We start from the raw sequence: 27,219 nt of genomic DNA on the forward strand, positions 1-27,219 counted from the left end.
CAATTAGATGATTCCTGACTTTAAATAGATACTGTAGAATTAACTATTTAAGATCTTCTACGTTTTTGTCCCATTTAATGACTTCTGTAAATCCTAATACCAAAATCTGATACAGAATACAAAAGTAAACTTTAAAATCAAGGTCTATTTAATCTAAGTTTAATAATAATAAACCTAATTCTATAGAAAACTTTTTAAGATTACAGATTGATCTGGTATTTAGGACGATTTTTCTTTTTAATTAAATCAACTGGAACAAATAGAACAAAGAACTAATCCTTTGTTATGTAATAAAATCAGAAAGTAAATAGGTTATTTATCTGTTTTAAAATCTCTGGGTTAAAATCAATGAATAGGCGGTTTGATGAGTTCACGTTTGTACACGTATCATACTTGATTGCAATTCTTGATAAGTTAAACAGTTCTACCAAGTTCCTCTTCAGGTCATTTTATGAATTGTAACTAATTGCGAAATCTAACCTCCGTCAATGATATTGTAATCACCGCAAAATATCGTAAATATCAATCAAATTGTTACTAACAGTACAATTGATTTTGCGATACATTCCTAGACCTTTTAATTAATGGAGCATTTCACAATCTTTTTATCAAATTTATACCAATTGTATGCTTTGTAAATTTATTGGAGATTCTTTCTATTGTTTGGAACGATTTATTTTTTTGTTGAACACTTATCATACAATCTACTGTAGATTAGATTTTAATCAGTATTCACCAAAGTAACAATTAACTTTTTCACTTTTAAATCTTTGCCTATTTTTATTGTTGATACATTTTTAATAGACATGTTTTAATCATCGAAAATTGAGAAAAACTTTTACAGAATTTATTTGAAATAGAATTATAGAATTCCAAAATTCCTTTCATACTTTCCAAAAATATATTAAAACAAGAAGAATCTTTTTCTTGGCTATGAATAAAAATGTCCTTAAAATGTTAATATTGTATAACATTATCACATTTCCATCTTTCAGGAAAAACGATTATTCTATTAAATGAATAAATTTAATTACAGAAATCCTCGTTCTAAACGTGTGGTCACACCAGGTGCAAAGTCTCCTAAATACAATTAAACTAAAATCTCAAATAACCGATCTCTTCCGCCACATTTCATCCAGAGTAATTTAAGAAAGCCAGATTCATTTTCCTGAATGAGCAAGTCACAGTGCCTCTATTCACCTCAAAAAGTTGTTTATACAATTTTAAAACAAGACTAATTGAAAATCGTTTGGTTATTGTTCCCCAATTTCAACAAAACAATGAAGTGCTGAAAGTATCTGTTTTATTTTCGTTTGAGAGCATAATGCTCCGATGCATAATGTTTACTAGTTTAAATGCCCCTATAGTCTTAGCATGAAGGTCTCTTTTTAAAAAACAAGTAATAATACTGCACAACAACCTGTTCACAACAATGCCTAGGGTTTTTAACTGTTTCTAACAGATTGTCATAGGATAGGATTAAGTAGATTAAGTGAGTTCCTTTTCATCATTTTGAATGAGAAACAATGTGTGCTTTATCCATGTTTGATTAAGCTGGTTTTGTGTTTATCCAGTGAAGATACTAGCTAACAGAAACTCTTGCATTGCATTCAACTTTCTTTACTCAAATCAAGAGAGCTTGTTAGTTAGGTAAACAGTAATTAAAAAACATTTTTACACTTTTCAAACATTACTCAGGTGTCTTCAAATAAACTTTGATTCTTTTCAATGACTACTTTTAAATTTTTGTTCAAATCAGTTTGTGACAAATGGTACAGTATACATATTGATTTATTTATAGCTGGTAATAATCACACCTTTTTCTACTCAAATATTTTCAGCGGTCAGACTAAATTGTGTAATTTTCTAAGCATAGCATACTTTATTAAGGTTCAGTAATATCCAATGGTCAAAGTGTTGAACTAGCATGTCTTGAGAGAGCAACAGAAACCCATTTGTTGTAATTTATCAAGTTGTTAGTGTCAGCTTAGAATTCTCTGCCTCATTCATCATCATATATTTATTTGTTTGAGTCTTGTTTACGAAAAATGAGTTCCAAACCTAAGCACGCAGTGGGAGCTTATAACAATCAAAGTCTGTTAAGGCACCTAGTTTTTTTAACAATTTTCGTTCTGCCGGAAGATTGTGGGTGCTAATCAGGGTCAAATGTTAACAATTACATTTTATTCTTATTATAATTTATACATAATAATTATGAACTATAATAATATGAGTTCAAAAAAACTTTGGAATTAAAACCTTAATGTATTTGTAATGCTTAATTACAGTTCTCAATTTCAAGATCAGTTGTAGAAATTAAGAAATAGGATTCTTTCCCACAGATTAAACCTTGATGTCTCCAGATACATTACCAATTGTTAACCATTCAAATCATTCTGTACAAATAGAATCAAAGACAGTGTATTATTCCTGATATAACAATACATTTTTGTGTAATAACACCGACTAAAGAACGTTTAATTTTGTTTCTTTTGAAGTGGGAAGATAAGGTCACGAAAGATCTCTCAGGTCAATCTGAGTGACATAATCAATCAACTGGTGATAATTAAAATCCTTCAAAGTACAAATCTCTTTTTTAAAATATTTTATATGGTATGCATTTCTTTAGAACTTGTTCTGTATTTGAAGTCATTACTCACACTTAACAGACCATGGCTGATCCAGTCATTTTATGAGGTAAAAAAACTTAACCAAAGGTAGTGATGTGGAAAAAGTTATTTTTTAAAGAACAAAAATACTTACAGTTGTTTGTGTCTGGTCTAATAAACACCTATTATGTCACTTGTTATTAGAGGCAATTAATTATCTGTCTGTTTTGTAAAATAATGGAATTTAACGCGTTTTGTAAAATAATGGAATTTAACGCGTTTTGTATTTTTAAATGAATACTGTGGGAATTTTATGCTCTATATCTACCTCTGTATGTAAGTAAAATTTGTTTGTGTGTTAAAGGTGTTATCCAATGTCCGGCGTTCAAATCATACAAAAGTAAATATTTAACTTTGAAATAATTATAATACCTATAATTATTCTATTTTTCATTCAAACCTTTCACTTCATGAATTTTTCAATTTCAGTTATTACGAACTGAATCACTTTAAAAAATGAAAATAAAGATATTATCATCTAATTGTAATATAGTTAGAATGAAATCCTTGGAATTACATTTTTCATTTTTTTCAATCAAAAATCTGAAATAATGAATATTTTTCATAAGAAATCCTTGACTCTTGGTTGTACATACCTTGTATTCTTGGTTTTAATTAAGGCAAGTATCTGTACTACTCAAATATTTTGTGTGAATATACGTACATTTCCTTATCCTTCTATACATTTTTACACATGTCATATTTCAGTATTAAATATTTATGAAAAACATATTTCATGACTGCTATAAATCATATAACTATTTTGTTTTTAATAATTCAGTATTTAGCGCATTAAATGTTTTGAATAAAATTTATTTTAAAGAAAATTGAATTTATTAAAATTGATTAAATTTAAAGTAAAATTCACATGTACAGAAAAATAAATCAATTTTATATTTAAAAAAAACGTATTACTCTCAATTTAGGAATATTTATGCAATGAATTAAAGTTAATAGTGAGCAAAATTCTGTCTGATATTTGTTTTATGCAAATGCAGATCATAGGGTACATACTTGAATAGAGTGATTTTTGTAGCTCCTTTGGGACTTGTGTCTGACCGGCATTTTACTGAGGCTTAGCCATTGCTTATGTTCTTTGAACCAAGACATGAGAGGTGATTTCAGCATTGTAATCCACATAAAAGCCAACTACTGTAACTTAGTTACTGAGCTTAGCAGTCTTCTTACTACCTTTGTTACGGATTTACAAGATAAATCTTGAATTTTAGTCTTCTTACTACCTTTGTTACGGATTTACAAGAAAAACTTTTTCCATTTATTAGAAATACATTTATTCAGAGTTTCTGAATCTAATATTAAATAAAGCCACAAACACTGATTGAGATTGAATAAAAAATTGGTAACGTTTAACATTTTTTGCAAAAAAAAACAGACATAAATTAAAAAAGACATAATTTAATGAATAAATGGATTAGAAAAGATCTATCTATTTTATCCATGGATTAAAACAGATTAAACTACCAGTAGATTTATCAAACATATTTATTCATATCTTATCCTGTTCGAATCTCCCTTTTTATCCCCACATAATACAAGCACCTCCCCTTCCTCTACAAACACATTAACCCCCAGATTTCCTGTCTACTGTCGTTCCTTACTGGCGACAGTTAAATCCTTATACGGATTATTATGCATATGGTTTGCAGTGATTTTGGTTGAAAAAGAACGTAACGCCACCTGCTAATGTTAAAGTAAAACAGTTGTTGTCTTATGACGTAGGCCTCACAACAGAACATTGTACTAACTGTGATATCCATCTTATGCACTTATGATCGATATTTGCTCTATATTAGAAATAAAATTGACATTTTTTTATGGAAAATAAATCTAGTTTTTGTGAACTGTATAGTATAGTATCGTTTTTCAAGATATTTAAATTATAAAAATTCGCGATTCTAGATCCTATTCTAGCATCTCTAGCGTGAATCAGCATTGTCATTGTCACTGTTTTTTTGCCAAATATCAAATGTCTCAGCCCTTAGGAGGAATTACTATGTAGGCCTGATAAGTGTCCCCCTACTAAGCCTACTTAAACCAAGTGCAACTCAAAAGTTTCAAAAGAAAATGTGTATTTCAAGAGACCCTTGTTTAGTAATTCTATAAATATCATTAAAAATCAATGGTTATCGTGTAGAACTAATCGGTTTTGATAGTTCATTAATATCTTATTACTTTTTAAAGTGTTGTTTACTGTTTGGTTGGCTCTACGCCGTCCAAGTGGTCCAGTATGACAAGACCTAGACTAAACTAGATGACTGTGGCTTGGTGTTAAGTTCTATTGGGTTAGTTCCGACCCATTGAAGCATGGACCCTGGGGTTTATTTCATTTGCTTCAACGGACAAAAAGGCTGGAGGAAGTCAACGTTCCAGCTTATGTTTCAAATTCACAATGCTTCATTATAAACACAAAACAAAATCAATAGATTAGTAATTAACATGTCTATGAATTATTTGTCAGTTTGCACAAATGATTTTCTACATTCAAACAGGCACACTTTTAAATACTGTATCTCTCAAATGTCTCAATAGTAGGCATATACCCTTGTATTGGCATCCATTAAACTATGTAACAATGGCGTAAAGAATTTAGAAAAAATCTTGTCGCATATCTTTTTTGTTTGTGAGCTTATAATACACAGATCAGTTTCGTCACAGAAATAAGTGTTTCAGAAATAACTTCACTTGACATGAACTCCCCAGAGGAAAACGTTTTAACAGATTTCATGTCGGGGATGTTTTCAAGATTTTATTACAGAAATGTTAGACAGTATAAAAATATGTTGACTTAACACATAAAATAATTGGACTTTAATTTTGCGTCACGCTATATTAAAAATCATTCTGTGATAAGCCTACATGTTGTTAGGTAACAAGTTTTCTTTTTGAGTGTGAATGTAATGTTATTACTAACTGCGTACAGATTTCTGTAGTCACCCGTGAAATAAGGGATGGTTATTGCCCCTTACAAGCCCCTAGGGGGAAAGAATAACATCTTCTTAACAATGGTAACTAAGTAAGTACTCAAGTAGCTGGTATTAAATGTGTCTGCTCTTAATGATTACAATGTGCTGTGAGTGAGTGAGGTAGTTATTTAATACAGAAGAATTTATTGTTTCATATTCTGAATTGTCTGTCTATGAACAGTGTGCTATAAATAACTAAGTATTTTTAAACAAATGGTGTAGGCAATTGTATCATTACGTGATACTCTACTTTATGTATAGTTTTTTTAGATTTTTGTCAATATTAGATGGTTTAAACTGAATTTTATATGATGATGATGGTTTATGGGGAGGCCCCCACCTGAGGGCATATTTCATGGATTATACCATTTTTGCAAAAGGCTGTTCAATGAGAATTTCTACTTTTCGAGTTATATCTCGCTCTTCAAGGAGAAAGGGCTATTTTTGGTTTATCCAGGTAAGCTAGTACTCGTAGACTACCTATTTTGGACGTCAGTGACATGAACATCACATCATACCTTAGAAACCTGTTAATGTATTAGTGAATACATTCAATTGATGCATAATTTAAAAGGGTAGCATACTTTAGGAGAGGGATTTCACAATGATACTCTATTGCTATTATTCTCTTTTACTTGCTTCCAGTCAATATTACTGTTTTGCCCACCAATCAATATTGCCCTGCATAAAGTCAAATGTATCATCAGGTGTAGCACAATGGGGCAAAGAAAAGGCAATATAGGGTAACTATAATTACCCCTGAACACAAAATATTCAACCCTCATAATATTGATCTGTTGTTCTACCAAAACAATAAAAGGCTAAATAAACGGTGGAAGGTATGTGGTGATGAAATGTTTGTATTGTCCCTCTTTTGATTATACTTTCATGCGTGTTAGACCGATAAAATGCTAATATCATTATCTTGACTGACAGGCCCATTATAAACATTTCTGCAGCTCAACAATAACCCAAATGCGTCATTCATAACTATCACAAATCTATTTTTTTATCGTTTGTCTCTTTCAGTTTATATTTCATTAACTACTCCACCCATTTTTTTTTTCATCAAAAAGCTTGGGTGATAAATTGTCTTTGTTTGTGATGAATGCACGCATGAACAATTCAACATCCCTGGAGTGAGTCATTTTTTACATATGTAAATTAATTTTATTGAAATCAATTTATGCATTTGATTGGCAAATGATGTGTTGTACAATTATAAACCTAGTGATATTAATTACCTTTACAATGATCATGCACATAAAATGATTTTATGATTACACCCATTTTGTGCCTAGGTACCTGGATAAACCAACATTAGCCTTTCTCCTCAAAGTAAGAGAGCAATATATGAAGATAACACCCAAATGATATTAATTGCTTTTACAATGATCATGCACATAAAAGGATTTTATGATTACACCCATTTTGTGCCGTGCTTAGGTACCGGGATAAACCAACTATAGCTATTCTCCTCGAAGTAAGAGAGCAATATGTATAATAACACCCAGATATATATTAATTGGCATTAAACTATTTGTTTGAGATCGCCAACAATTTATCAACATACTTCAACATAACATACAAGCACCAGTGATCAATACAGATGAATGGACAGTTATGAATTCCTATCTGTTGACTATCATTGTTTGAACTCAATAACTGGATGGTAATTATAACACTGCTAGTGACAATTTATCATTTTAAAATTGTTCATTGCTGAGTACCCATGATTGACAGAGTGTTAAAAATACCACGATTGATTTTTAATTTATGAACTGTGCAAAGCTAGTTCGATTGTAACAGTTCGATTGATTGTGATAATAAAGTAACAAATTATTAAATTTATTGGTAACTCTTTGTAAGATGGTTTTGTTACAGTATTAAGTAACTTTGCGTTTAGCGTGTTATTGGTGAAATTAATTTGGTTTTGTTGTTGACGTTTAATCAATTTGTTGGAAGAAGTCAAATGGCTGTAGATTATTGTATTTCTATGATATTGGGTTGCAGTGCGTTAGTGTTTACCCATGCTTCCTGCTATTGTATTACATCATGAGGTTGTGGATGATGAATGTTTGAGATGTGTTAAAAAAAACAAAAAGTAATTATAATGTGTTTTACTAATTTTTTATAAGTAAATTTGATTACTGTAATATTAGTTGATTATAATTTCATAAATATTTGTTAATATTCAGGAATATAATAATTGCAATTTTAAATTACAAATTTATTTAGATAATAAATAAAACATGACGATGTGAGCTAATCAAGAAATAGTTTTAAATATAAATTAAGCGTTTAATAAACAGAATTTACCCATTGAATACTAATGCAGTAGGTTCATAACTTTGTTAATTGAAACTCAAATGATCATAATAAAACCTGGTTTTTGGCTTATCATCACGTTCGTGGCATCCATCACCAATCTCCTTAAGAGTTAGCTAAGAATAATCAATCGTAAAGCCCCGCGGCTAGACCATCGACCGTTAAACGCATGAATTGAACGATGTTATTGAAAAGGCAAAACTACTGTAGAGAGAGAAGACATTCCCAGAAATATAACAACCATTTAATATATAGTTTATACAGTTTCACTTGTATTTCAATTGCCATTTAGCCATAAATCTATGTTTTTCTATTTTTAAATTGTTCATTTATTGTTGATTAAAAAGCAAGGCCAATAAAATAATGTTGATCGCGTTTTATGCATTAAAGAACAAATAATGATAATTAAATAATAAATATTGTGGTATATTAAATGTATACATTACATGTTAGTCTGTGCATGTCATTTAAATTTAAATTAGTATGACTAAATATAACACATTTATTATTCAATTTTATCATAAAATATAAATTATTTTATTGAATTCGGATTGAAATTGCATTGTTTATTATTATTAAGCAAAAATAAATTATTTTCAACTAAAGTTTGGTGGGAAAAAACTAAACTATAATATTAGTCTATTGTAATTATACAGATAAAATCAAAATTATTTTACTATGGATTCTTTCTAATTATTCAATGAAATGAAAATTGCTGATTTTGCCTGTCATAAGTTATGACAAGTATATCACGAGAATATTTGTTCATTTGAAAGTAGAATCAACATATAAAAGATACACTATCATTACAATCACGTTTTATTCATCCGTGTTTGCCAACACCGCTCCACAGTCATCAAGTACCTGTTGTTTAGTTCCAGCACGATTTATTTATCTAGAATTGACGTTACAAATAAACAAAGGCAGGGCACAAGAGGAGTTGTCTGTCAAGGCGACATCAGTTGGCTCCCGGTGGGATTTGTTTATATACCTTACAACAATACAATACCCGTCTTCAGTTTCAAATATCCTCGCGTAATACACCGATTTAATACTAAACTTGTTAGGGTTTCATTACCGATCAATTAGAAGTAATCGTCAAATAACTACCGCCAATGAACTACCTGTAAACATGCGCGTTATTATAAAAGAGATGTAATTACAACCGATACCAACGTGAAGGTTTTACTATAACATTTGTGTCTACAAAATCCTTGTACTTTAATCTACTTGAAATGCTATATTGGAATAGTTCAATTAATTTGATAAACTTAAAAAGTAAAAGTGTTGAAACTTAACTTAATCTTTGGATTAAGCACTCACAAGTTCAATTGGGTCGTTTATCAACGATTTAATGATGGAACAACGATGTTTCAATCGCTGATATGATTAAACGCTTTTACGCTGGAATGTAGCAAAAAATCTAAGGATTTAGTTATAGCTTGAGGAAAATATGACAATTCAACTTGTCATCGAAAGATTGCTGAATATTTGGTGGCTTTTTATCGAATTTACAGTGATTTAGTTTAACTAGCGACATTTACAGCTGTTGGTATAGTTTTCCTGTGTGAAAATAATAAATGAAAAATAACTCAACACTTTTTAATGATATCTCAGTCATGTACTTTGATATCTCAGTCAGTCATGTACTTTTTATATTTCAACATAACCGGCTGCTTGAATTTTTTTTTTAAAGCAACTATTTTTTTAAATTCAACAAATGATCAGAGTTTAATTTATTTTAAAATGAAGAATATCGTTTGCATGTTTTGAACAACACAAGTTGTCTGAGAACAGTCTGTAATATCTGTCAATTGTCATATTAAAGCGATTTTAATTTCATTTTAATCATTAATAATATCAGTCAAGGTCATGTCGTTTAAAAACGAGGAAATGAAATACAGATACGGCATGACTGTGGTCGAACAATTAGAATTGGGGCGTAAGCGTATTTCCTTGCGTGTTAGTGGAATCTTGAACCGCACCGTGTTCTGCATCAACAATTTAATAACATAAAATACTGCACACAAACAGTATCTTGTGGTTGTTTAAAAACTATAAACGTGTTAGCGTGTAGTAGAATCTTGAAAATACTGTAAAAAAATAGAATCTTTTCTAAAATATAAACGTTTTAAATTGTACTGCATAACAAAACTAGCTGTACTCATCTTCTTTGGAAGCAACCCAGTCCACAATCAAGGTTACCCTCCATGTAGATGATAATAGCCTAAAGGTAGATATCTATCGCAAGCCCAAACACAATAAAATGGCCGCCGCAGTGTGTGATAATACTGTAAGCGTTATAATTAGGGTCGCTCACAGCATGTCAGTTTAGATATCAAGGTAAAGGTAATAATTTTACCAATAAAAACCAATAATAAAACCAATAATTTTAAAAACTTTCAACAATATTTATAAAAGTACAGTAGAATCACAACATTGCTTTTGTGATGTGCCCATATATGGACATGATGATGTCATATCACTACCATATTTGGGCATATCACTACCATATTTAACCATATCACTACCATATTTAACCATATTACTGCCATATTTGGGCATATCACTACCATATTTGGGCGTATCACTACCATCTTTGGGCACATCACACTTTTTTTGTCAAACTAGTTTGATAGTGTAGACAGAGCTTTAAGTTGGCGCTATTTATATTACCACTATTACAACATAAACTTGATTTTATTGCTAAATATTGAATCATTGCGATTGCACAAAACACAATGACAATAGTAGATTGTTATTCTTATTTTAAGGACATTTTTTTGGCAATAATTTTTTTATATAAAAATCTAATAATATTGATTCTTTAAAAAGCAGTCACGATAGAAAAACAAAAACATTGTGTAAAATGATATTTTGAATTATTGACATTTTATTCAAAGTTCTATAAATAAATTTGCATTATTTTTCTGAATGTTTACAGTAAAAATATTTAGAAATAAAGTTAAATTGGATCGATATTTTTGTCTCAAATGTTTAATAATAGATCTGTTTTGAAAAGCTAATTAACAATATTTTAATGGATTTCATTGCAATTTCAAAACTTTGCATTTTATTAAATCTATTAAGTAAAGGTGTATTTGAAAACCAGGTGTTTTATAAATTACTTTCCATGGTTGATTTAACCGATTTTACCTCTTTATTTTATATTATTATAAATGTTGGTCCTTTTTAAGAATCACTTTTGGACTATTCTTTTACAATTTAAATTTAAGATAAATTGTCAGTTATACTAGTTTTAAACATGTCTTTAAAACTATTATATATTCATGAGAATTCTGTTAATTTTTCTGGTGTCTGTACTTAAGAGAACCTACCTGGTGTGCTCCATATCTTAACACATTACCTGTTTAAGAATACAATCATAATTGAATTAAACATAACAAATTATCAGATTTAAGATAATTTAATAGTATGTGTTCCATTCTATTGATTGCTAAAACTAGGGCATGTCACAACGGAAAACATTTGTCAAATGTAGAAATGTAATATCTACAAAATACCTTAAAGTGATGATTATTATTTGCATTGTACAGTATTTTCCGCATAAATATTATTTTATTCTTGATGCTTTTGTATATAACCTTCCTGTCGTAAAATACTGCATTAAACAAAGTACTTAAGTTCAAAGCCTGTCGGACTAGTGGAATCGTTGTAGGACTAGCGGAATCATTGTAGGACTAGCATAACCGTTGTAGGACTAGGGGTATTGTTGTAGGACTAGCGGAATCATTGTAGGACTAGGGGTATCGTTGTAGGACTAGCGGAATCATTGTAGGACTAGCATAACCGTTGTAGGACTAGGGGTATCGTTGTAGGACTAGCGGAATCATTGTAGGACTAGCATAACCGTTGTAGGACTAGGGGTATCGTTGTAGGACTAGCGGAATCATTGTAGGACTAGCATAACCGTTGTAGGACTAGGGGTATCGTTGTAGGACTAGCGGAATCATTGTAGGACTAGCATAACCGTTGTAGGACTAGGGGTATCGTTGTAGGACTAGCGGAATCATTGTAGGACTAGCATAACCGTTGTAGGACTAGCGGAATCGTTGTAGGACTAGCATAACCGTTGTAGGACTAGGGGTATCGTTGTAGGACTAGCGGAATCATTGTAGGACTAGCATAACCGTTGTAGGACTAGGGGTATCGTTGTAGGACTAGCGGAATCGTTGTAGGACTAGCGGAATCGTTGTAGGACTAGGGGTATCGTTGTAGGACTAGCGGAATCATTGTAGGACTAGCATAACCGTTGTAGGACTAGGGGTATCGTTGTAGGACTAGCGGAATCATTGTAGGACTAGCATAACCATTGTAGGACTAGGGGTATCGTTGTAGGACTAGCGGAATCATTGTAGGACTAGCATAACCGTTGTAGGACTAGGGGTATCGTTGTAGGACTAGCGGAATCATTGTAGGACTAGCATAACCGTTGTAGGACTAGGGGTATCGTTGTAGGACTAGCGGAATCATTGTAGGACTAGCATAACCGTTGTAGGACTAGGGGTATCGTTGTAGGACTAGCGGAATCGTTGTAGGACTAGCATAACCGTTGTAGGACTAGGGGTATCGTTGTAGGACTAGCGGAATCATTGTAGGACTAGCATAACCGTTGTAGGACTAGGGGTATCGTTGTAGGACTAGCGGAATCGTTGTAGGACTAGCGGAATCGTTGTAGGACTAGGGGTATCGTTTTAAGACTGGCGTAATTGTTGTAGGACTAGCGGAATCGTTGTAAAGTGACTATTAATAAATGGTAATGTTGATGGTTCAGCTATATTTCAAATAAATCCTAAAAATAATATTTTCTGTTCCGACTACAATTATTCAAGGAGCATATTTTCGTCCTTTTTTGTGTGTAAATAAGGTGTGAATGATTTTTTTTGTTCAGCGAGAAAAAAAGAATCTCGTTGAGTGATTAACATTAGAATGTGTCAGTTGGAGACAATTAGATTTTTGTTGCCTGTACTCTCATTGATTATTCATGTTGGTGCGCTCGCAGGTGACGATTTGTTTGTACGTGTAGCTGAACTAATCAAAATCAGTTTATTGTATCAAGGGATTGAATACTGTAATTTCCTTGTGTTCAATTTCAATACATAGGTTGCTGCTGCTGGTAATGTCCTCAGCATTCTGAAGTTATTAACAGTTTAATTTCTTCGTACAACCATCACATACAGTAGATACTTTTAGGTTAAGGTTCAGGGGAAAATTTCATTTTAAAATTTTGTTTAGCAATATTGCTAATCAAACTGATTTTTTAGTCGAGAAACATAGTTTTGTATTGTATTTTTTGCTACACAAATTTAAAAATCTGTAGCAAAATGGTTGTTTTGTATAGCTTTTTGCTATGCTACACTGGCGAAATTATTCCCTGAGGTTCCGATGGCAATACAAATAATTTATATATAACTTTTGTAATTATTTATAAATAGATATTACATCATCATTATTGTATTCCATGTTTTCCTGCGAAGGATGAAATCAAGTTTGTCTGTATATTAGGGTTTGTATGATCATACTGGGTCATATACAATGATTATACTTACTACATCATAAAACCATGTCAAGGTTTTATACGTTTAATATCATTTTAACTGTTTCATTTTGCTGGTATCATTTAATTATTGTCTATAATTGTACATTGTTAGATGTAATAACAAAGCTATCAATTTGTCATCAATAGCCTCAGATGCCTTTTATTCCTTATGCACGTATACGCAACCTAACCTAGAAACATATCTGTAATTATTTTGTTCGTTAATTTTAATAATTTGCTGGTATACCAATTATTAATGTTATGAATTATTTAATATTTTGATTAAATTACAAAATAAATTTATTTAATTAATTTTTTTTATTTGTCTCCTTTTGATAGAACTAGTAAGGTGGTATATTAGTAAAAGTGCAGAGTGTATAAATGGTCCCTTAATGAGGGCTGTCTCTTAATAAAAAATGTTAACATTCATTTTATATTCAAATGAGGCTTAACTGGAATTACTACAATCATAAAATCCAATTATCATTATCTCAAATATTAGTACATTAAATTAACTTAATTTTATTATCAATATCTGAAATGAGTACATACTTATTTTTATTATCAATATCTAAAATGAGTACAAATCAAAGATACAATGATATGATTGATGAAATGTTAGATGAATAATGATAAATAATGGAATTCAATCCTAAAGGAAGTAGAGAGACTCTGTGTGAACGTGAATTAACGTTAGAATTATTCATAGGATATGGGTACGATGAAATGTAGGTTGAGATATTAATGATTCTATCCATGAATATTGAAGATATTGCAGACAAATTTATATTTAGAATTGAAATTATATGAAGGATAGGGAACAGATATGTGGCTAACCATTAAATTAATTTATTTTATCGTGCATAACATCCAAGGTAGTTCACCGCTGGGTAAAAACTCAACTCGCAATAAACTCATCTCATTATTAAATACTGGGGAATGATCTGTAAATTATTATTCATGGAAAAAAAATATTCCTTCTTGAAATAAATTAAACTGCAGCAACTTGTAGTTAGCTTTAAATAGTTATACAGGTACTGTATAATGTGTACAAGTAAAATATCCACTCTATCTATCTTAAATATTATAAATTACCAATGTATTTTTTTCTTGGTGTAAAGCTGTTTCAATATCCTATTGACTGGGAATAACTCCCAGTAGGATTAATAGCATTCATTAATCTCTTTTAATCTCATCAACTGACATCTCCAAGGATTAAGAACGTTCATAAAAGGAATCAAACCTTTATCCTTATGCATAAAATAGTGTCTTTATAGGTGTAGTGTCTCAACAGTGATATAAACCTTCAACACTACTCACAGAACATGAAGAAAAGACAAGAATGTCTTTCACCACTTTATATAATAATAGAAAGAATTTTATCAGTTGGGGAGATTTTTATCTTAGAGACTTTTAATCAACTTCTTTATTGTTCAACCGTAGATTCAAAAGAAATTGATTTCCCCAACAGCCATGCATTATATATTTCCTTTTTTCAGGTAATGAGTTTTTATTTAAGATCAATATTTAGCTGTTTCCTTTTACGTTTGTTGTTGTAATCTTTATCTAACTATTGTGAGGACGTTAACAAACTGGTAATAGTTATTTTTCTGCTTTCTTTTATTCCATTGTTGCTACTTGGGTCAGATTCCGTGCATTGGTTATTGATTTCGATATGAAGATATTTTGTTATTGTGATTGCCAAAAATCTCCTATTATACTTTATTAGTAACAAGTTTTGACATTTGGCATTTATGAGGGTGGTTGGGTAGGTTGTTCCGCCTATGGCAGATAAAGTTATCCCTTACAAATTTCTGTAAATTTTTTTTTAATGGACAGATACTATGACTTTATAAAAGGTCGTACCATCAACCATTAGAACTGTACTTCGGTAGTACAGCTGTTGTTAGAGCTATCCTCTTGAAACATAAAGTTGAATAAGTAAATAAAAGATGTAAAAACTAATAGTAATTTCTCCTAATTGCTAAAAGTAAAAGCAAATATATTAAAGAGATTTACTGCAAAGTGATTCTGTTTTGTCACAATAGCAAAAGGTCCTATATTAGTTTTAGTTTGCTTGCTCTGTAGGATGAGATCGCAAGACCTTTGTAAGTTTTGTTGGAACCACTTAGGATTAGGAGATAATGCTAATAAATGAAAGTAAGTAGATCTCTACGAGTTTACACAGGTTGATCAAAGAATATTGTATCTTTACTTTGGAGTCTGTTGGCTAAGTACTTATTAGTCTAAGTACTTGGTTTAAAACCTTACTATAATTCATATAGATATATATGATTGTTTGAACATCATAGTTTTATCTGAGTGGATGAAACCATGGAGCAAATTATTTCTTCATGATGAAACTGTCTATTCATAACATTTTTTTTGGTTATCCAAAAAAAAGTGATGAATACTATACAGAGATCCAGATGACCCTTTATACTAATGAAACTAACTGTTATAGTAAAATAGAGTAGTTTAGTACAATAGTAAGTAGTAGTAGTAGTAGTAGTAGTATATAATAGTAGTATACTTGGTCTTTTTTTAGTTTTATCTGAGTTGATAAGCTATCTCCTAAAGAAGAACCTTTAAAATAACAACTGTATATTTTTTGCTTGATATTGAGCAAACAGAATATTTCAATAACCCTCAATATTTCTAAAATTAATATTTATCTTGGATGAATTTGCTTGAAGCTTCTAACAAACTATTGTCCATCGTATTTACCGTTCATTTTATAAATGCTTGGTTGATTTTAACACATGTCTTTTGGAAACAATATTAATTTCAACATAATCAGCTTGTTGAATGCTAATTTAATAGCTATATAAGATTACATTATTAAATATGTGAAGAGTAACAGCAAAATTAATTTGTTCTCTGTCTGTCTGGTAACTTATGACATCTGCTTTGACTTGTGAGCATTGATAGGAACGTTTAAAGCCATTCTTAGTGACAGCACTTGTAAATAGGACTACCATAAGAATTGTTTTAAACCAAATAGTAAATATCTTTCATAAATTATTCATTTTCCTTGCTTTCAATTGTCAAAAGATTGTTTTTACACCTTTTGTTACGATAGTATCAAATATAATTTTACATCATTTCATTGTAAAAATAACATTTTCTCACCATTGTTACTATTACATTGATTGTCTTTTATTATTCTTTGTTGACTTTAACGATTCTACTTGAATAACAACTAAATTACCGATAATAATGACTTGTCTCGGGTTACATATATAGCGCCATCATGGCAAATTAATGAGAACGTTTTGTCCATGCTGACTTTTTTACAGTATTGTCTTGTTATCATAGAAGCAGGTGTGTTAAAAATACTAAATAATAATAGTGTAAAAAGAATTACTAAAGAAAGTTAGAAAGAATCAATTTTTAATTTAAGATTTTGTTACAATAATTTGTAAGGTTCTATTCAAAATGAATAACACTCAAAACTAGGAACAACACTAGATTAGTAAAATTACGCTTGTTTCAGCAACTTATAGCACCCATGAAAGAGTCCAACCGGTTATGCCTAAACCAAACCTTTACTGATAAAAGTAGAGGCTTAGGAAACTGTAGAACACCATTAGAAACACTGAAGTAATATTGTACAAAGCTTTTTAAACAGGCTTTTGTTACTCTTGCCTGGGGGTAGGAGACCATTTTACACCCCTTTGATGATGAGTGTGAATGCAACAAGTTTTCAAACCTACCTGTTGTTATTAGATATAGGTGTTCTTGTAGAAAAGTCAACAATATTGTTGAGATTTTGATGGACAGAGAATTATAGCATGTAAAGTAGGCCGCTCATGCTGTGGGAAAGAAATGTACTTTTTTTACACATTTCTTCTTAATCTTAAAACAATAGACGACAATAAAGATGTGGAAGCCATCAATTATGCAATGTTAACTGTTAACTAATATCTGCAGAATCTAGAATTTAGAATGCATTTAAGATAATAGCAAGCTTTCGTTTCAGAACGGTAGACGATTGGAGACGGTAATTCAATATTTATTTTCCGCAGTCGTAGTCTATTATTGTCTATAAACGAAAGCTTTACTATTATTAAAACTACAATTATGAATTTATGAACCATAAACCTCAATTGATTGAAAGTATTATAAAAATAACATTATATTTGAATAACTTATCTAGACTTATTTAAAATAACATAGAACGATAGTTGTTGGGCGTGATAGAAACATTCACATAAAACATTCAAATCTTTAATTAGATTACCAAGATGAAAGTATTTAGAGTTTACGAGACACTGTTTCATTAGTTACTCCATCATTTTGCTAACGAAAAGAAAATATTTTGATTACTTTTTTTTATCAATAATTGATAGACAGTTAGTGTAATGTTGATTTCCACATCCACAAGAAAACGAAAGAGTTAAAATTATCAATTTGTCTGGAGAATTTTGATGAACCTGTTTCAAACCAAAGGATGATGCGGCAAAATGTTGATAGGAAATGAATGATTCAAGTTAGGCCCCCATCAGGTTCAAGGCTTGGCTCATCCTTACCCCAAGAGATGTAGTATTTCTACGCAACTAACACTAACTGTAGAGGGCAGCATATCACAACCTGTATACTATAAGATCTTTTATTATACATTTTATTAGAAAATGAATTAAATTCATTCATTATATCATAGCATTAATAGAATATCTGATAATTCATCATTTTGAATGGAATATTTCCAAAAGGTTTTTTTTTCTGTAAAATATAGACAGGTTGTTTTTAACTGAAAATTATGCGTAATTTATTTCACTTACCACATGTTTCTTTTAGTCATTTCAATTCAAGGCTGTCCATTTTTTTTTTTCTAGTTTTGTTAAAAACATTTTTTCCCGTCTAAATCTGAAAATAAACATTGCAACATCTTGGTTCTTTGTTCTCTTTATGATTCTCTTTGTTGTGTGTGAATCCATTATGACATGAGCAGGATTACCAACATCAATGTGTCAATTGTTTGCACATTAATTACATAGAAGTTTGCAGACATTACTACCAAATGTGATCAAACACGCATTTAAAAGGATCAACAATATTGACAAATGTTACACATGGTTCAATTATAAATGGATTATAACGCTTAAAGATGAGATAACTATAATAATGTGTGTTTAATAAATATAATGGCATTTATGGTTAGGATTTATTTAAACTCTTACTTCTTGGTGTGATTCTTGAGTTTTGAAGTAAAATTATTAAGTTCTTTTTTTGGGGAATGTTTGTTAAAAATACTAAGTTGGCATTTATGGTTTATTTAAACTCTTACTTCTTCTTGGTATGATTCTTTTGGAATTTGATTGTATTTTTTTAACATGAAAGTTATTAAATTCTTTTTTGGGGAATGTTTGTTTGTGGAAATGTTGATGTTAGACTGATAGTTGGTTATTATTAGTTAAGCTAAGAATCTAAAACATGGGCCTAGGCTATAGAAATAATACGCTCCATTTACAGATAATAACAACACAGCAAGGCAATTTGTTTCCTCTGCGGACCTGATCAAAATATCTGACTGTGTTATCTTTGGAAGTTTCAAATTTACATGACCAGATGTTTGTAGACTTTCTGGTCCAGACGTCTTCCAAGTTTGCATTCCTTGGCGGCAGCTAAAACAACAAGTGTGTCCTCGTGGCTTGAGATGAAGCAACCGATCTTCTTACGACATCTTGACTGCCGAACATTGATATCAATTACATCATTATCAGACATTGTCATATAGTTAGATTTATAACAGTACATGAAATATGGTTTTAAAATCTTTTGGATTTATATTGAATGAATGTTCATAAATTTGCATTAAAACATTCTTTAAGCTCTGTCTACACTATCAAACTAGTTTGACAAAAAAGGTATGATGTGCCCAAATATGGTGGTGGTGGGCACATCACATACTTTTGTCAAACTAGTTTAATAGTGTAGACAGAGCTTAAAGAATTTTGTGACTGTTTCTGGGTGTCTGAATATTGATATCAAATTGCTGGGTTGCGTTGAGTTACCCAACATGTTTACAATCATATTTAACAGGAAATGATTTATCAAAATTATGAAATAATGCAAATAATGAATACATATCAGGAGATTAACAAGATCAACGTATGTGGTTGATTTAATGTAAACAACGTGCCATTGTCGTACGTCGCAAATAAAATCACGATTATGCCTCAAACTTCTCTGATTGGCTGGTTAGATAATTTCAAAGAATGTTATTCCTGATTGGTGTATTTGTCTACCAACCAACTGTTCAGTTTGCACCTGGATTTTTCTGCGTGGATATCAAGTTTAAGGCGATCGTATGTGCAATACCGCCCCCTACTGTGAACTGTCCTGTTCTTGCCTTTTGATGTCGTCGTAGTTAACAAGATCTTTCACAGCCTTTACTATCTTAGTCTCTGAACAGGTGTCATTTTCTTCAGTCCCCCTTTGGTTACTTTCATGTTTATATCAATTTTGTTGCTTTTTTCATGGCCTAAAATCTGTTGTGTTGTTTTCCATAAATGTAATGGTTATCTTTATTTATTTATAACAAATATACTTTATCATTAAATTATAGACTAAAGTTCTTAATCATAAAATACAATATCACATAAGTTGATCATAACTGTACTGTACATCCAACACATTTATTTAACAATCAAAAATACTATTTGTTATTAAACAGAATGTATTATATAACATCTAAATAAATTCCTGTCATTTGATTGGATGGTTGTGGGTCACATGGCGTGTCACTGTTTAACAATTGTCAAAATTTACAGAATGTAAAAATATTGATGGTTAAATGTAATTTATTTTTTATTTTACAGTTTTGGTCAAAACGGCATGTACCTAGAAGCTGAAATAAATGATGTCATAGATATAATCTGCCCGCACACGAACGACACGGACGAAGACCGCTACAAGGCGCAATACCACACGTTTATACAAGTGCCGTATGTAAGCTATGAAAGCTGTAATGTAACTAAAGCTAACAAGACAGAAAAATTTCTTTTGAAATGCAATAGACCATTTGATGAAAATAAATATACGTTATTATTCCAATCATGGACGCCATACCCACGTGGAACTAGGTTCGTGGCTGGACAATCTTATTATTATATTAGTAAGTATGCAAATTATTCTCTTTACAATTCTATGCAAATTATAACAGGTTTCAGGAGTTTTGAATTGGGGTGGGAGTGTGTCAGGGCCTATTGAATTGGGGTGGGGGTGTGTCAGGGCCTATTGAATTGGGGTGGGGGCGTGTCAGGGCCTATTGAATTGGGGTGGGGGCGTGTCAGGGCCTAAAAATGTTAAAATGCCTCATGATGCTCAATGATTATTGCATTATATCTACAGTAGTTTGTTTTTCTTTAATATTACTACTTATTTTTTTGTTTTTTATAGCAACTGCAAATGGTTCACCTGACGGAATAGACCAAACTGAAGGAGGCTTATGTGAGACACATAATATGCGACTTGAAGTACATATAATAGACCCAAGTAAATATCCTATTTTGAATTATTTAGTTTAAATCATTGATCTGTAAAGCAATAAAATCAGCACCTTAAAGCTCTGTCTACACTATCAAAATTGTACCCAAATATGGTAGTGATATGACATCATCATGTCCATATATGGGTACATCACTTTTTTTCACATAAAGTTTGATACTGTAGACAATTAAAAAAAAAAATGTATGTTCCAAGTTCCAATCAAAAATCATAATTATGTCAAATTTATTTATATTTCAGGTCCACCTGTGCCAAGAGTAACGACGACACAACGACCAAAAGACACAACAACAAGTCCACTTGTGCATACTACGACAAGAAAATCTGTAGAAAGGACCAAACGACCACCACCTACAGGTATGTTTAAATCATTATAGCTTGTTTCTCACTTGGACGTAATATGCGCAATATGAGTTAGCCAATCACAAGCAACTGTTTGAATGATCCATCGCATTGTGATTGCTCAAATAATTAGTGTTGTGTTTACATCCATGTGTTCCTAGTGATGACCAACAAAATATTTATTTATTTTCAGCTTTCAACAATTTTTTTTTTAAATTTTTACCCTTATGCCATTTAGTTTAAATTTCTACTTTTAAATAAATTATAAATAAAAATAAACAAATCACATACGCTCTATTCATTTTAAAATTATGTTTATTTTCAGTTAAACCTAAACCTACGGACAAAATAGGAAATAAAAATGGATACGACAAACAGACTGAAACAGGTTCAGCGTGTCGATACCAAATGTCATCATTGCTGCTGCTAGCCTCCTGCCTCATAGCTAGAGTCAGATGGCACTAGTCTCTGCAATCCAGACACTTTTGTATAAAGACTGTAAATTATTGTAAAATTATACTTAGTGGAAACTTATTTTGTAAGAAAAGTGCCTAATCTAATGTCACATGTTTTTTTAAACAAATTTGATTTATTGTAATCCACATACAAAGCTTCTTATTTTAAAATCAAGTTGTTCATTTTTTAAGTATATGATCGAGTGTAGTACTCTATACAGCACTTACACGTGGAGTTATACTCTATTCATGGACCTATCAGTTATATGTACATGCTCTATTGAAGTAAACATGTATTTATTATCAATGTCTTCTCTCTGAATTTAGTCTAGGGGGTGGGATTATAATATTCAAACATGGGATTATACTCGGTCATATATATAAATGAACTAAACGCTGCACTTTTCTTGCAAGACATGCCACAACAAGAGAGATATATCATTTTGTATGAAACATAAATTTTATTGTATTAATAAACTGCTACTATATATTGATGTTTGAGAGAAAACAAGAAAATCGCTGAGTGGACATTTTCTACTTTTGTAGACGTCATTTCTGTTTTAAAACAAAATCTCAATTTTTACTGAGATTTTCATAACAGAAAGGCATTTGTAATAAGTTTGGTGATTTGTTTTTTAATTTTGTCTTGGTAATGTGTTTTTAATTTTCATATTTTAAGTTGAATCTGTATGTTTACAATGCTGCTTTTTATAATATACAATGTTGTCTAAATATTAATCACTGTCCATGGATTAAGCACCAACTTAATGTTACCCAGCATGCATTGCATTCAATTATGTAAAGTAATATTAATTCCCTTGTTTCGTACTTAGGATAAGAAAGTGTAACACCTACTATCTGTTTTTCTTTCCACCGACGACGTTTTTACACTTGTATTATTTATTTTAATTTTATTTGCATCATTGTCTAATTTTCGTTAGGTCATCAAAAGTTTAAGCAAACATAGATTATAAACAGGGTGTGACAGAAAGCATTATTAAAACTAAGCTGCTTAGTTATAGCATTTGATTTGAAGTCTGCAAAACAAATAGTTATTCAAAATACAATTATGGATCGTTCTTTCATAATGGTTAATTTGGTGCACAATAGTTTTAAGAAGATGTATATGTAAGGATAATTTATTTAATGTTTGTATATACTAGCTTCGGAAGCATTCTACTAATAAAATATAAAATAAGATTTTTGTTTAACGATTTTAATATTTGTACACAATTATTTTCAGTTTTTCTATTATTAGAAGATTTGAAAGATTCTTATAATTGTCTGTTTTCTAAGCAAACCCTAAACAATGATTATTTTAAGAAGAGTTTCTAATTTTTTGAGTTGATCCCAGAAATAGCATCATGAATAAAATAATGATATTGACGATCGAATCTGGACAAAGAAATAAAATTAAGGCAAAATTTACTTACATTTAAGTTGTAGAATCATGTTGAACCATAAGACTAATTTGTTTAAAACTCATTTTATTCAAAGCCAATTAAATGTTAATTTAGAAACCATATATTTTATAAAATAATTGAATTTAGAAAAGACTGATTTCATTAATAGTTCTTATCTTAAGTTTTAGCAATATACCATTTTAACTAAGAGTAATGTTTGAAAATATTATAGACATGCAAGAAAATTACTAATTCTTTTTAAATGTTGGATAAAAACATTTTTTTATTTGAATTTAACATTATCTATTTTTTTAACCGATTGGTCAATTAGTCCATGTAACAAAAACTATTTTCCTTTCACGTTCAAGTTCAATAAATAGATATGTATTAAAATGTTGCTGACACATTTTTTGTGTCGATTTTGGATAAACAATAATAAAATATCCATGGTAACAAAGTTCTGAAAATATATGTTGGTTTAAAAAGTACAAAGAAATTGTAATTAATATTAAGATCTTTCAGAAAAGTTGTAATAATTTATATTCTTGTATGGACGTCTAATGTTTGTTTAAACTCCTAACAAAGTTTTTAAAAAGACGAACGTACAAATTTTTTGGTTGAAGAAGGTATTACGACAAAAAATTAAAAAAATACTTTTATGATAATGATGTATCTTGGGTAGTTTTATTTGTGTGCATTACTATTATTTATTTGGTTCCCATAGTGCCGCACGGGCGCAGACGCAACGCACGCGAATTGACCAATGACAAGCGATTTGAATAATCCATCGCTTGTGATTGGTCAAATTGCTTGCATTTGCGTCCAATGGGAACCAAGCTTTCATATTAACTAAACTAACGACGTTTGTGAATGGTGATGATGTGATGACGACAGTCGTGACGATTCAACAAAAAAACAAATGCCAATTTTAAAGAATTAAGCGTCTGGAAAAACAGAAGATAAAAATAGTACAAGATAAAAAAAAACTGTCGGATTAAATACACCTTCAAAAAATAATGCATCATTTGTGACCGTAACAACAGGCGCGTGTGTGAATTACACAGATCATTGACGACGACGCGAGATGGGTGCTCCGTCGCCGCCGAGTTCAAATTGATGAATTTACAAGATTTTAGACTCCGTGACTGAGCCGAGGGACTGTTCTGAAGTCGTTAGCATTAGAATAGATATTTTACAATCCCAAACAATGTTTCCTCCTGATTTCAAATTCCCCAGCCAGTACAATCCCAATAATATTCGTGTCGCCATGTTGGAGCTACATTTTCTTAATAAAAAAAATCATGGTTCTAACATCTGCGACAAGTTCGCATTAAGACCAATCTACACATAGACAAGCGGTAATGGTAACAAAAATAATGTAGAATCTATGTTATTTACCATTTACACAAACCGCGGAGTGCTCAGGATAGATAGGCCTACAGATTCTACGTGGAACAAGCTACGCTGTTTTTCCGCTTACCGTTACCGCTTGTGTCTGTGTAAATCGACCTTTAATTATATTTCACCCAGCCTCTATACCAATTATCATAACTAAAGTAAGTTAATATATATATATTAAGAAAGGTGCTTAATGTCGCAATTTTAATCTGAACCATAATCAGGCCAACTTTTTTTTCAGCTCTATTTTAATTATGTAATAAAAACAGAAATCAATACTCGTGAATAGGCTGAACAAAGCCTGTATTATTGTGATCATCGGTATGACTCAGTCACGGCAGCAACTGGGAAGGGTTTATTACCTATTGTCGCATCATTAGGCATTATACCGTCTGTAGACTTCGATTAAATTAATGTTAATTTTGATGGAGGAAATTACAGAGAGGTATTTTACATAGGCCATGATTGAAAGTAAATGAAGCGATGCGTTTAATAATTAAACGCACTCGTTTCAAGGTCATAGTTGGTTACCAGTATTAATTGAATAGGCAGGTTTGAATTTTAAATTGTATGGAGCATACGTGCGCGCGAAGCCGTTCCGTTTCTAGGCATACGTACGTTGACGTCAAACGTCCTACTCACGTCGAATGCGTCACGTCATATTATTAACTGCAGCTCACTAAAGCGTGGTTCCCACTAGAGATGCAACGCAAGCCAGTTGACCAATGACAAGCTACTGTTCGAATATCCATTTTATATTTGTATGTACTGTACTTTTGAAAAGGCCAACAGAATTGAATTGAATTGAATTGAATTGAATAATCCATTTACGTTGCGTTAAGAAGAATAGGGCTGATAATTATGACGTCATATAAATTCGATAGCCTTATTCTTTTATTGTATCGATTTTTGCTCGGAACGGGACCTTTAAGTTTGGGTCCCACACGCAACGCAAGGACAACGTAAATGATTTGACCAATCTTATTATAATTATTAAAATTATCGCAATAAACACTATTATGTTATTGTAGTTCCAATAGTCCTGATTGTGTATCCACAAATTCGATTTTTCTTTATAGAACTGTCACCGTTTTCATTTTTATATAATAACACATCATTAGTAGAATTATATTTACAAAAGTATCTATTAAGAAAAGTGTAAAGTCGGTCGAACTTTGATCGCTAATCAACATCAGCCTCATATTATAAGAATCATTGCCTGCATAAACAAGGCTGTTGATACGAGGCATCATTACGTGATACGACGAGGCCCTAATATAACATCATTAACCGAATTAAATGTCGTTACGTCGATATCTAACGAGCCATAAACGAACGCCCATTCACAGAAAATGTTCTCTATTGTAAAAATGTAGGTCTGTAGTTATAACACATTACTATTGTTTCCAGGGGACTATTGAATATACAATAGCTAGCTTTGAAGTGATATTCGATCACAAAAAATCACAATGTCTTATCATATAATAGTATCGTATCCATACGACAATTATACGGCCAAAATGATGGTGTTATTCGTAAAACAATGGTTAATTTTTCCTGATATCATCACAGATCATCACAAGTTGACAATATCGGAGGTAATTTATCGGTAATCAAACCAAACACATTTGTTAATAACGGGAAGAGTTCACCAGTTTACTTTACTTCTTTTAACGTATACGAACTATATCCTACGAAGAATGCTGCAATATGGAAGAACTAACATTTCATATTGACATTCCATATCCTTGTTGACCTCTCTCCGGATTTTTACCCTCCCTGAAAGGGCCTTTCACACTGAATCGAACGCCAAAGATGTTTCGTTTTCACGACGCTTCACGCGGCTATGCGCCAATCGATGTGCGATCAAACCGAAATATTGACGTTCGATTGGATTTACCGGCGCCGGAACGGAACCGTGCAAGAACAGGTGTGAAAGACCCTTTAACCATGGAAGAAATGAATACCTCCATTTATGTAGACCCGCCCTCGCCTGAATATCCATCCCTCCCATCATCACCCTAGATTTTGAAAGAGAATCAACTTTTGTTTTCAAATTGAACGATTTACTGATTGCAGAGACACTAACAGATATTTCCAATAAAAAATAACCAGGTTTATATCTTCATCGAAAGTGACGTAACTCACTACCTAGTCTATTCTTCCAAAGTGTAACACTGAATTTGTTTGACGGACCGTAAAGTCTTAAGTATACGTATCTTTTTAAAAACCCGCGTTTTGATAACACAGTGGCGCCTAAGCCAAAGCCTATTCTACAAACATGACATTGGATATATACTAAATATATACGCTGAATTACTTTTTATAAACTATACCGTACTCATTCCATTATTAAAGGGATGTGCCTACCACACACGTTGGTTAATTAAAAAGAACAATAGTGATATTATGCCTATACTACCTACTGACGATATGTTTTACACGGATGCTCGATTACGTCATACGCGTCTGCGCGCGTAAATGCGTAATTACGTGGCCCCAACTTCAACTTTGTTCCTGAAGACGCCTTTCAAATTTCTGCTTTGGTAAAGAATTTTACCATGAACA

General features: G+C 31.3%; 1 protein-coding gene across 2 annotated transcripts in view; it reads left to right on the forward strand.

The window, feature by feature from the left end:
* The window catches only part of LOC140055101 (ephrin-B2a-like), a 53,574-nt gene extending 29,690 nt beyond the window's left edge, over positions 1–23,884 (forward strand). For both annotated transcript variants that reach the window (XM_072100312.1, XM_072100313.1), the window contains 4 exons: positions 20,366–20,661; positions 20,946–21,041; positions 21,294–21,410; positions 21,721–23,884. In XM_072100312.1, the coding sequence (XP_071956413.1) occupies positions 20,366–20,661; positions 20,946–21,041; positions 21,294–21,410; positions 21,721–21,860 (649 nt within the window). In that variant the 3' untranslated portion in view covers positions 21,861–23,884. The remainder of the gene's footprint in view (positions 1–20,365; positions 20,662–20,945; positions 21,042–21,293; positions 21,411–21,720) is intronic.
* The last annotated feature ends 3,335 nt before the right edge of the window (positions 23,885–27,219 follow it).

Source organism: Antedon mediterranea, chromosome 7 (assembly GCF_964355755.1).
Source record: "Antedon mediterranea chromosome 7, ecAntMedi1.1, whole genome shotgun sequence".
In the NCBI taxonomy this organism is placed as follows: Eukaryota; Metazoa; Echinodermata; class Crinoidea; order Comatulida; family Antedonidae; genus Antedon; species Antedon mediterranea.